This window comes from Ursus americanus, chromosome 17 (genome assembly GCF_024610735.1).
Source record: "Ursus americanus isolate L20-20 chromosome 17, mUrsAme1.1.p, whole genome shotgun sequence".
NCBI lineage: Eukaryota > Metazoa > Chordata > Mammalia > Carnivora > Ursidae > Ursus > Ursus americanus.
The window spans coordinates 24,131,512-24,144,296 of NC_142143.1; the positions used below are offsets into that span (position 1 = coordinate 24,131,512).

The 12,785-nt window shown below is 40.8% G+C and overlaps 1 protein-coding gene across 2 annotated transcripts in view; it reads left to right on the forward strand.

Annotated features, from left to right (window-relative positions):
• The window catches only part of LTA4H (leukotriene A4 hydrolase), a 29,195-nt gene extending 16,544 nt beyond the window's left edge, over positions 1-12,651 (forward strand). Inside the window, exons 11-19 of one of the 2 annotated variants that reach the window (XM_045779571.2) lie at positions 357-468; positions 1,184-1,328; positions 2,771-2,874; positions 3,290-3,360; positions 5,979-6,033; positions 8,593-8,688; positions 10,649-10,731; positions 11,409-11,513; positions 12,372-12,651. In XM_045779571.2, the coding sequence (XP_045635527.1) occupies positions 357-468; positions 1,184-1,328; positions 2,771-2,874; positions 3,290-3,360; positions 5,979-6,033; positions 8,593-8,688; positions 10,649-10,731; positions 11,409-11,513; positions 12,372-12,489 (889 nt within the window). In that variant the 3' untranslated portion in view covers positions 12,490-12,651. The remainder of the gene's footprint in view (positions 1-356; positions 469-1,183; positions 1,329-2,770; positions 2,875-3,289; positions 3,361-5,978; positions 6,034-8,592; positions 8,689-10,648; positions 10,732-11,408; positions 11,514-12,371) is intronic. The other variant, XM_087868842.1, reaches the window with a different exon arrangement.
• The last annotated feature ends 134 nt before the right edge of the window (positions 12,652-12,785 follow it).

Sequence of the window (12,785 nt, forward strand, 5' to 3'; positions counted from 1 at the left end):
GACAGTTTAAAAAAAAAAAAAATTCCACAACGCTAGTCACAGTGTTCGGTGGAGTAGGGGCATTCAGCTCGTGCTTGCTATTTAGTTCCCGGTAGGGTCACATTTTAATACACGGGCACGTAAAACCAGAACCGTGGCTGAATTCTCCCCGCTGCCTTCCGCTGGGCTGCGCTTCCCTTTGCTCTGAATGGAGTGCCCAGTAGCCACATAGGCAGTCCGCTTAGACTGTAACGTTCATGCTTTACCGTTCTTTACTCCGTAGAAAAGCCAGAAAGGATAACTTGTTGATTAAAACGCTTGTTCCTTTCAGCTGTGTCGCTGTTTTTGAATTTTATTGACAAAAAAACTTTTTTCAGGTTAAACGAAGGACATACTGTGTACTTGGAACGCCACATCTGTGGACGACTGTTTGGTGAAAAGTTCAGACATTTTCACGCGCTGGGAGGATGGGGAGAACTACAGAATTCGGTAAGTGAGTCATGCTCTGAAAAGCTTTTCTCTAAGGTTGAATAGGCATTCAAAAGTTTAGTTTGTAAACTAGCTTTCCTGAGCAGCAACAAGAGAGCCATTTTTACCGGTGTGGAAAATCAAGCAGATACTGGTATAATAGTCTTTTTTTTTAAGCTTTTATTTACTTATTTATTTATTTATTTATTTGAGAGAGAGATTGCATGTGGGGTGGTGGAGGGGAGGGGCAGAGGGAGAGAGAGACTCCCAAGCAGATTCCGCACTGAGCACAGAAGCCCATCTTGGGGTTCCATCTGAGGACCCTGAGATCATGACGTGAGCCGAAGCAAAGAATTGGATGCTTGATCCACAGAGCCACCCAGGTGCCCCGGTATAATACTGTATTGCTACATACTGGTCATTATCCTGTATAATGTCATGTTCACGACCAGGAGGACCTCACTGGGTCTTTGCAATTAATATAGTCGGTTACTTAGCTTGAATTTTTCAGTGCTCCCTCCTGAAGGCTGAATTTGATGACCAGGCATTGAAACATTTTTCTAGTTTTTTTTATAAGAATAAAGCCTACTACTGAGCAGGAAATATCACAGAACACGACACAAGTAGCCATTCCATTAACAGACTTACAGAAATTTGTGCTAACATACCCTACAATTTCTAGTCTCTCAGTTTAAGTTCTAGACTCCCCTGAAGTTATGCCTTTTGTGTCTTGCAGATAAAGACTTTCGGAGATACGCATCCTTATACCAAGCTTGTGGTCGATCTGACGAATGTGGACCCTGATGTGGCGTATTCTTCGGTGCCCTACGAGAAGGGCTTTGCTTTACTTTTTTACCTTGAACAACTTCTTGGGGGCCCAGGCAAGTAGTTGGCATTTATTTTTTATTTTTTATTTTTTTGAGGGCAATGTGAAGAATAAGGAAGAATTTTTAACTGTTGTTTTTGCCCCATTTTATTATTTCGGTTCATTCTGTATGTAGCTGCTGAAGAAAATCTGCATCATTCTCTAATGTGACCTCTACTTCAAACCTTGAGTGACTGCTGAATTCAAAATTGTGTTGCAGGACTTTAAAGAAAACTCATCAGTATTTTAAAAATTAGGAAAATAGTATGTACTCATTGAGAAAAATTCTGTAGTACAGAAGTTTCTGAGAGTAACAAGTTAAGAGTCCCTCAGCCCCTTCCCACTCCCCAGGTAACCACTGTTAGCAGTGGTTGTGCATGGTTCCAGATCTTTTTCTAAGTATAAATGAACAAACAAATAAATATATTTTAATTACAGAAAATGGATCATGGGGGCGCCTGGGTGGCTCAGTCGGTTAAGCATCTGCCTTTGGCTCAGGTCATGATCCCAGGGTCCTGGGATCAAGTCCTGCACTGGGCTCCCTGCTAGGTGGCGAGCTTGCTTCTGCCTCTCCCCGACTCATGCTCTCTCTCTCTTTCTCTCTCAAATAAATAAATAAAATGTTAAAAAAAATAAAGAAAATGCATTATATATATAGATATTTATATATATAATATATAAAATTTTTTCTACTTTTTTTTTTTAATTCAGCAATGTTCTACAGACATCCTTCCATGTCAGAACGTACAAATCTACCTTATGCTCTTTAATGCCACAGTAGTCGTGCATTATATAGATGTGCTGAATGTATGTAACCTTCCCCTACTGATGGGTGTTGGGGCGTTCTCCTTTGTCCGTGGACTTTGAAGGCCCTCCCTCACCCACACGCATCCTGCCTGTCCCATCTTGTTCTCCTCCTCTTGGGTCACACTAAGGCCATTGCTTTTAGAATTTGTGTTGTGGGTTCCTTCTCTATTTCTTCATTGCATTATCCTCTTACTTGTAGTTAGGATTTCTCTTCTCCCTTCCACCAAATTACATATATTCTTTAAGGCCCAGCTTAAGTCCTACCTCCTGATTTGAACATTCTTTTTTTTTTTTTTTTTTTTAAAGATTTTATTTTATTATTTGACAGAGATAGAGACAGCCAGCGAGAGAGGGAACACAAGCAGGGGGAGTGGGAGAGTAAGAAGCAGGCTCACAGCGGAGGAGCCTGATGTGGGGCTTGATCCCATAACGCGGGGATCACGCCCTGAGCCGAAGGCAGGCGCTTAACCGCTGTGCCACCCAGGCGCCCCTGATTTGAACATTCTTTTACCACTAAACCCCATATTGGTTTCCCTATTCTCTGAAAGTTCTCTGTTCTCCATGGTCAAGAGTACCATACCAATCACCCAAAAAATGTTAGTTACCTTTCCATTAGTCAACTTTTTTTTTTTTTTATTTTTTTACTCTTAGAGGTTTTCCTAGGATTCCTTAAGGCTTATGTTGAGAAGTTTTCCTACAAGAGCATAACCACTGATGACTGGAAGGATCTCCTGTATTCCCACTTTAAAGATAAGGTTGGCTTTTAAAAGCTTTCTTATTTTTTATGGCCAATATACCTGTATTTAATGTCTATTTATTAGGCTGATTTGAATTACTTACTAGTATCAGTTTAGAATTTAAGACTCAACCTTTCATGGTACTTTTTCCTATGGAAAATGTGATCTCCACAACATGAACTAACATGAATATTTCAGAGAGATCTGCAGTAGGTTTCAGAAATTTATTTTTCGTATGTATTTAATTTTCCTACTTTATTTAACAGAATGCTACTAATATAAATTTATTTTAGGAAAGAGACTTAGAAATTACCTTAACATGTCAATGTAGACAAAATTATAGATTTGAGGACCTAAAAGTCCGGTTTAGACTTTTTTTTCCCCCAGTGGAAAAAGTTATTCTGTGGCAACCTTGGTGTTCTTTGTGTTGCAGGTTGATCTTCTTAATCAAGTTGACTGGAATGCCTGGCTCTACTCTCCAGGAATGCCGCCTGTCAAACCCAAGTCAGTACTTCCTGTTAATGCTTCCCTTCTCAGTCTCCCAAATCCTCTAGCTTCTCAAAATACCTGACAGCTTTAGATGTTCCTTAAAGCTGTTACTAGGTGGACAGTAGACCTCGTAGGGGTTTGACCCTTAACCCTGAGGTCAAAACAAACATTCCCATGATATTATAAATTCCATGATACTATAAATATAGATTCATTATGGAATGCCTCCCTTCAGCTGAAGGATGGTGATACAGAGAAGATATTTTCCTTCCTGTCAAAACCTCTGCAATAAGAAATACAACTTTTATAAGGACTGTGTTCGTCGTTACAGCGGTGTTCTAAGTTGTCATCCCCATTTCCAGAGGACACACATTAGGCTTAGCGAGGTAAAGACCTTTTTGCCAAAGTTTGCACAGTAAGTAGTTAGAGTTGAGATTCAAACCCTGGCAGTCTTTACCCCTCCGATCTACTGCCTTTTAAACTAAATACCCTCCTCAAACCAGAGACCTAAACTCTGGTCCTCATGTGTCATGGGAGGATGCTAACTATCGCACGTTCCAGCCAGGATCGTGCTGTTCCCCCCACCGGCAGAACTCTACCCTGGTCATTCCAATCTCAGCTCAAGAACTGCTTCCTCACGGAAATAGTCCTTGACCTGTCTGACCAAGTCCGGTCCCCATTTAGGGTTTCCTGGTGCTGTGTAAGGCCTCTTCATTGCCATTACCACAGTAGTAATTTCAATTTGTTTGATTATTCACGTCCTTCTCCTCAGGACACTGACGCACCAGGAGAGCAGCGCTCAGATCTAGTTTTGTTCACTACTTTCCTTAGAACCTTGCCGTAAGTGAGAGCTGCTTCCCTTCCCTGGCTGATCCTTACCTAGTTCTTTTCATGACAATGAGAAGGAAGTTTCAGGACACCCAGGAAGAGATCAGCAGAGGTTTTGTATTGTCCTATTGTTCCTTACGAAATCAGTGCTAAGGAATGTTCTAGTTGAGGGTGATTTACTGCCTGAGCAATTTACTGCCTCTGATGCCATTTGGTCTTGGGAACAAACAACAGGCTTTCTGTGCAGTCCCAGCCCGGCTACTTCACAAAGATTAACTGCAGCTACTTCAAAGGACGGCGCCACCGTGAGACCTTTATAATCTCCCGTAGGGCACAGACTCTCTTTCAGAGGTTCGGAGGTAACTTCTAATCAAAACTCATTTCATTTAGGCCCTCGGCGCAGGTACCCCACTGTTCTCTAATAGAAACGTTTCACAGCAAGCAAGTATCATTTATGGACAAAGAGGGATGTTTTGCAAGAATTTTTGCACCTTATACAGTCTCTTCCATTCTTGTTGCAAAACATAGGATTTATTTTCTAAGTTGAGAACACAGAGATTTTAGTGCAATTTGCTTTGCTTCATGGTCAGCGTTTGTTATTTCCACTTTCTTCCGAAAAGAGAGGAACAAAATCATCATGTGATTTCAGAGTCTCCTAAGGGTCTCCCGTGACACCGTTTCCCTGGTGTCTAGGACAGTGCCTGCCGCAGAGGCGCTCGCAGATTTGCTGGATGATTACAGAGTTGGAAGGTTAGATAGTTGGAACAGCTGCAGAACGTAAAGTCCACGGAAGGAAGGACTTTGTGTTGTCATGAGCACCTAGAACTGTGCCTGCCATGCAGCCAACCCTAAACACGCCCTCCCGAGCCCCAGCGCCTTCATCCTTCATCGTATGCTGCTGAGCATTTGACCGGCTTCGCTGAGATGGTGAGGCGTTCTCTCTGGAGGGTAATCAGGTGTTTCATTACTTTGGTATCCAAGTTCTCAGATGACACCAGTATATTTAAATCAGGTAGAAGACTTCTTATTTCCAACACTCTGGAGTTCCTGATCTTTCTTTCTTTCTCTTGACTCTTTTTCTTCTTTCTTTTTTTCTTTCTTTTCTTTCCTTTTCTTTCTCTTTCTTTCTTTCTTTCTTTCTCTTCCTTCCTTCCTTCCTTCCTTCCTTCCTTCCTTCCTTCCTCCCTTCCCTTCCCTTCCCTTCCCTTCCCTTCCCTTCCCTTCCCTTCCCTTCCCTTCCTTTCCCTTCCCTTCCCCTCCTCTCTCCTTTCCATTTATTTCTATTTATTTGAGAGAGAGCATATGAGCAGGGGGGAGGGGCAGAGAGAGAGAGAGAAGCAGACTCTCCGCTGATCAGGGAGCCCAATGCAGGGCTCCATCCAAGGACTCCGGGATCACGACCTGAGCTGAAGGCAGACACTTAACCGACTGAGCCGCCCAGCACCCCCCCCCCAGCTTTATTTAAAAAGAACTTTGAGGGGCACCTGGGTGGCCCAGCCAGTTAAGCATCTGCCTTCAGCTCAGGTCGTGATCTCAGGGTCCTATGATTGAGCCCTGCTTTGGGCTCCCTCCTCTGTGGGGAGTCTGCTTCTGCCCCTCCCCCTCTCACACTTTCTCTCTTGGACTCTCTCTCTCTTTCTCTCAAATGAATAAAGTCTTTATTTTTTTTCTTTTTAAACCACCTAAATAAAGTCTTTAAAAAAAAGAACTTTGAAAATTATGTTCTGTAACTTCAACATTGCATTTATGGAAAAGCATGTACATTTTTATGAAATTTAATCTCTAGTATTTTTTCATCTTTGCAGTTATGATATGACTCTGACAAATGCTTGCATTGCCTTAAGTCAACGGTGGATGACTGTGAGTACTAACGTGTGGTTTTTGACTCCTTTTTGAATTGTACCAATGTCGCTGCTCATGAAGGTGGTGGCAGGGACGGGAGCGGGTGGGTACTTTACTCACAAACTCACGTACTTGGAAAGGTCGTTCGTAGGTCAAGTTTGTCTGCAGGGGTAGCATACCAGCCCTCACTGTAAAGTGAAGTTTGGCTGGAGTTGCAAATCGACGTCGGTGGTATTAGCTCTCATTTTCTTGCTTTTCAAGTCTTAAAAAAGGTATGAAGAAATAATTTGCATTCTCTCTTGCTCCTTTTCCTCCTAAATCATCGGTAAGCTACTGCTTCAAGTACAGCCCTAGAAGGGCTTGATCATGTCTGTGCAGGGAGGGAGAGCTGGCAACACATAGATTTGCCACAGATCATGCTTCAGCTCTTCTGCCTGTGTCTCGAATCTACGTTTTGTGTAGTTCACAGACCTGTCATGGAGAAAAGCGTAAGAGAGATCCAAGGGACACGGATCTTTTAACAGCAGTGTGATACGTTAGGACCTCTGTACCTGGTGAAACTGCTCCTGCTCCTGATTTCTGCTGAGATCTTCCTTTAGGCTCAGCAGCCCAGGTGGGGGATTATAAATAGTTCAGTATCGAGAGGCGCGGTCAGTGCCAGAGACAGGCTGAGGGCTCGCTGTCATCTGTGGGGTCATCTAGAGTGATCACAACGAGTCCTCTCATTGCCTTGTTTTATTGCTTGTTGTTTTTCTTAAATATTAAGTAAAAGCAAATGAAAAAAATGTACATCACCTGTTTGAAGGTGTACAAATCAACTGTAAAACAAATGCCTGTGTACCTACCGCTAACCTAAGAAATAAAAGCTCACCGGTACTGTGGGAACGCCCCTCCCCGCCGCACCCCCTCTCCACCCACCTTGCCTTCCCATCAGGGTACCCATTACCTTGGACTTTGGCTTGTCATTCCATTGCTTTTCATGTTTTTACCACTTATGGTATATCCTTAATAGATAGTTTAAATTTGCATGTTTTTGAGCAGAGAATGGGATCTGTAAATTTTGATACTAAGGTATGGTTTCACAGTGGGATAGAAAGGGAAGGAAGGTGTCAAATAATGTTTCTTTACAAGGATATGTATTTATACATTACATTTCCTGGAAGGATATACAAGGAACTATTAATTCTGGTTACTGAGGAATAGGACTTGGAGACAAGGAGTAAAAACAAAGGAATTTTTCATTCGGCCATATTTGATTTTTTTAAAACATTGCAGATATTTCTTTTCAACTTAAAAGAAACTGTAGTTTATGTGGGAGACAGTAGGGAGGTTCCTCAAAAAGTTAAAAATAGAAATACCCTATGATCCAGTAATCACACTACTGGGTATTTACCAAAAAAAAATACAAAAACACTAATTCAAAGGGACACATGCACACCTATGTTTATAGCATCATTCACAACACAAACTATGGAAGCAGCCCAAGTGTCCACTGATGGATGATGGGTAAGGATTACCTATAATGCTATATATCTACAATGGGATATTATCAGCCTTAAAAAAAGAATGAAATCTTGTCATTTGCAAGGACATGGATGGAGCTAGAGAGTATAATGCTAAGCGAAATAAGTCAAGAGAAAGACAAATACCATATGGTCTCACTCATGTGGAATACAAGAAACAAAACAAATGAGCAAAGGACGAGAGAGAGAGAGACAAATCAAGAAACAGACTCTCAACTATAGAGAACAAACTGATGGTTACCGGGGGGCGGGGGGCCTGATCAGGGGATGGGTGAAACAGATGATGGGGATGAAGGAGCGCACTTGTCACGATGAGCACAGGGTGATGTATGGAAGTGTTGAATCAGTATCTTGTACACCGGAAACTAATATAACACTGTATGTTAACTATACTGGGATTAAAATTAAAAAACAATTAAAAAAAGAAACCCTAGTTTAAAAGAATTTAAAGCTAGTTTTAAAAATTTTTAAATCCTTACTTTGATAAGCTTTATTTAATATTTCTTAATCATATCCTCAAAGATTTTTGGCAATGAATCCTAGATAGAAAAGCACAGACCAACTTTTCTTTTTCTTAGATGATTTCCAAAATTAAGTGGGAAAAACAGAATGTGTGGGGATGGAGGGAAATGTCAGTTTGTGGTCTTACCAGTTCATTAGTGTGATATTTAAGAGAATATGCAATTTGATCCTTTTCCCAGATTTTTAAATTGGCCTATTAATTAGTTGATATGCTTTTATAATATTTTCTTTACTTTGAAAATCCGTATATCTTGAATGGTACAAAGGATGTCAAAAGTTTCTTCCACTTTTTCTATTAAGATAAAGTCTAATTTTCCTGAAGTCATATCGATTTTAGGAGTCATGGCAGCTCTTAACTTATAGTAACATCATCTCAAAACTATTAAAGTAGCTAAGGCTTAAATATATTTTCACCATCTTATGCCTCCTTGTATTTCTGTCTTTTTCTTAATCTTTCCTTTTATGTCAGATAAACCAATAAATATTATTAAATCATACATGAATGGAAATAACCAGGTAACATTTATTTTAGGCCAAGGAAGAGGATTTAAGCTCATTTACTTCAGCAGACCTGAAGGATCTCTCTTCTCATCAGTTGAACGAATTTTTAGCGCAGATGCTCCAGAGAGTAAGTTCCGGCTCGAAACGCGGGAAAGTACAACGTGCGTAACGGAAGCACAGCTTTTAGGTCAAACCCAACCGGGAAAAACATGTTAATGTGAAAACTAACGGAAAAAAAATAACTTGTAAAATTCTTTCATTTAAAGGCATGTGTTGACTGCTTATTATGTTTAGTGTTGTTGTGAGTACGAAAATAGGCAAGAAAGAAATGTACCATGTCCTCAGAAAGCTTATACTCTAGTAGGAAAGGTCACACATACAAAATTTGGCCATAAAAGGAGGCATATGTTAGGTATCATTTGAGAAAAGCTTAATCAGCGAAGAAGAACTCCCTTCCAACTGGCATTGTCGGGAAAAGGTTTTGAGGGAGTGGGGCTTGCTTTGCACAGAGCAGTGTCTGCAGAGGTAGAAATTCAGGTCCCAGGGAGTAGCAAGCCTCAGTGGTGCAGAAGTTAATGAAGATAATTCTAGAACAGCGAGTGGGATCACATGTGATGAATCTTGAATGCTAAGCTAGGAATCTTAGGTTTTGTTTTAGTAGGCAGGAAAGGAGCTAACATTTTTAAAGGGAAAGTCATTTGATGAGAGGGTGGGTTATCATACAAGTCCGCCAGTGGGTCAACATGAGGAACATGGGTGGAGAAATTCATTGGGAGACTTGGAGGACATGCAGGGGGAGCTGGTACGAAAGGAGGGAACAGGCCAGATGAGCAGGGGTGAAGGGTGAAAGCATGGGGTTTGTGACTGACTGGATTTGGCAGTTAACTGGAAGGAGTCCAAACAGATTTTAAGGTTTCAAACCCATGTAATTAAAAGAATTTGTGAAATGGAAAGGAGAAGCTGCATTTTGAGAGGGAGGGAATGACGGGGTCTTTATTGTGATACTGAAATGCATTCTTGGGTCTGAGGACCTTGAGAGGGATAGAGAAGACTGGACGGACTTTCCTAAGGAGTCAACACAAAAGGAGGTATAGGATTTAAGGCAACAGGGGCTTTGCAAGAATCCGTTTTTAGGGCATCAAGCCCCCGAGGTGTCATAAATGTCTGCAGCGCCTCATGGGATGTCTCCGGAATGGGTGTGGCAAAAATGAGTGAAAGTTGGGGGTCTGGGAGGTGACCTTAACCGGTGGACCTACCAGGGCGGACTGGAGTTTAGCGGAGACCAAACAATTTGGGAAGGGTCTGGCACTCAGAGCAGACATGCTTCCCCGAGCATGGGGTGACTTTCTCGTAAGACGAGTCGTGCTGGGGGAGGAGAGTCGCCACCCGCCGAGCGGCTCCTCAGCCTCCCTGCTTGTCCAGACTGAACTGCTCTCCCTCCTTTCCTCACCAGACTTGCCCCTGCTGGGTTAAGATGGGCACGGGAGGTCTGTGAACCCCCTGAGATTGTATACAGACGTTTGTGTTTATATGGTAAATCTCTCTCTTTTTCCTGAGGAAAGAGTCCATATTACTCATCAGGTTCTCAAAGGGGTCTGTAATATAAAAGTTTAAAAACTGCTATTTTGTAGGGATAGAGGTCATTTAAAAGGGATTTCAGAGGAAACGCGCAAAGATAAAGCTGATGGTGATCAGTGAGGAAACGATTAAGGGACGTGTGGTTGAACATGGAGAATGGAATACAGTTAAGATCTATAAGGTATAAGGAAGAACTTGAAAGACTCTGGAAAGGGTTAGAGAGTTAGTGTTCACATATACCAAAAAGTCTGAGGAGAGTAATTCTCATTTAATTCTCTGCGTACCTCACCGATTAAATTATCCCTTTGCTCCTCGTAGAACATCCTTATCCAGAATAAGTTTGCACAAAACTTATTGTAGTGTGCATTTGTTTCTTTTCTTTTTATCTAATTTATTTCTATATTATAAAATATTTAGGATTTTAATCTGGCTAAGAATTTCTCTCCAGCTCCTTTCTTCCAAGGAATCCTGTTGAAATGATACATCGTACTTCTTTATTTTGCTCTTAGGCACCTCTTCCATTGGGGCACATAAAGCGAATGCAAGAGGTGTACAACTTGAATGCCATTAACAATTCTGAAATACGATTCAGGTACATCATTTTAACTTGTCTCTGTGGAAGAAAGTAGAAACTAGTTTAAAACGTGGAGAAAGGGAAAGCAGAGTCTGAGACATACATGAGTTTTAAGAAATCCTTGTGAAATTAACTGCACTTGTATAAATAATCATAGCGGTCTTTGAGGAATAGTTGCAATATCTGTAAGATGATAGTATTAATCTTTTTATTAGAATTTGTTCTAAGCTTCTCTTGCCTTACAAACAAGAAAAAACAAAAAAGGATTAGGAATCCCGTGGTAAATAGGCATTCTTCTGCAACTAGCCAAGTGGACTCTGATATGGGAATAGTTAGAAATCTCTAATTCTGTTGTGTGGTTAACCTTTCTTAATTCTGATTTGTAGCGTGAGTCTTAAACCGAAGTGTAATTCCTTCAGAAATTGTATAGATAAGGTACATGAGCACCGACGTAATCTAAACCTTTTAAAATGTGTGGTCTTTTTCAAGAACAAACTCCTCTTCACTTCTCCAGTTACTGAATTGTATATACAAGGACTTGAGATTCTCAGAATAAAGACATAACATAAAGTGGTGTACTGCGTAACTATAACGGGATTATTCATCATTACAAAAGTAATCTTCAGATATGCCTGTATATCCTGCCCCTTCCTCCTCCTTTCCTACCCCACACCCCCTAAAAATCCTCCTTCCAGATGGTTACGGCTCTGCATTCAATCGAAATGGGAGGAAGCAATTCCTTTGGCTCTAAAAATGGCGACTGAGCAAGGACGAATGAAGTTCACGCGGCCCCTATTCAAGTAAGAACCAGCTCTTATATCAGGAATTGGGGGGTGCCCCCATGGGGTGGCACAGTGGGCTAAACTTACTCTCTTGATTTCAGCTTATGTCATGATCTCAAGGTTGTTAGATGGAGCCCCACAGTGGGCCCGGTGCTCAGCACAGAGAGGATTCTGTCCTTCTCCCTCTGCCCCTCCCCCCCACTTAAAATACAGAAAAGGAATAAGGAAGAGCAATCTCAGATGCTTTTCCCGTTGCTAAAATACTTTGTAAAACACCATCTAAAAATAATATTTTTAAATTTATTAAAGATTATAGGTATAATTTTGGAATAAGAGTGAACGCTTCTAAATATTTAAAATTTGAGGTAATTTCATTAGCTTTTTTAGAAACATCATCTATGGATTACCTATTATGGGCCAAATTGGTATAGACACCAGCGAAAAGAAAATAGGTAGAAAACAATCTTATGTACCCAGAAAGATCTTTAAAAGCAGGTAGGAGATAATTGGTGGGTGGGCACGGACACAAAAGAGTCTGAAGTTATTTAAATGTAATAGTAAATGAGGCAGTGAAGCCAAACCTTTCTGATTCAGATGCTGCAATGACTTGGGAGAATAAGTTGCTTGATGTATATATAATAAAGCAATGCTTGGTAGAGGGGAAACAAGTTGTATCTTGGCTGCAAGGTAGAATTTAAGACTATCTCAGTGAAGGTATTTTAACTATGGATTTGGCAGGAATTCTGAAAAATTTAGACCCATGATATAGTCATGATTAATCTTTTCATTTACTTCACAAATATAGTAAAATTATACTTGCCAAATAAAATCTTATTTGCCAAAATCGGTCATTATCCGTCTTTCTTCCCCTGCCAGGGACCTTGCTGCCTTTGACAAATACCATCACCAAGCCGTGCGCACCTACCAAGAGCACAAAGCGAGTATGCACCCTGTGACTGCCATGCTGGTGGGGAAAGACTTAAAAGTGGATTAAGGACCTACCAACTGCTGATTTCAGACATTTCTCTTTTTTAAACTGAATTCACAAAGAAATATGAAAGTTCAGCTCATGTTGTAACTAAAAATGTTGTTTTCATTCTGGCTTTTTATTTTGTCAGTGATTTTCATAAATAAAGCTGAGCTACCTTCCCCCTCACCCCCACCAGTGCCATGTTCTTTGTAAAGTGCATTTTAGCAAAGTTTAATCTTTTAATTTATAAATGTAAAATTTTTCATTAGTTACATAGTTATTTTTTCCCAGCAGGATCACAAGAGTGGCAGCATAGTATT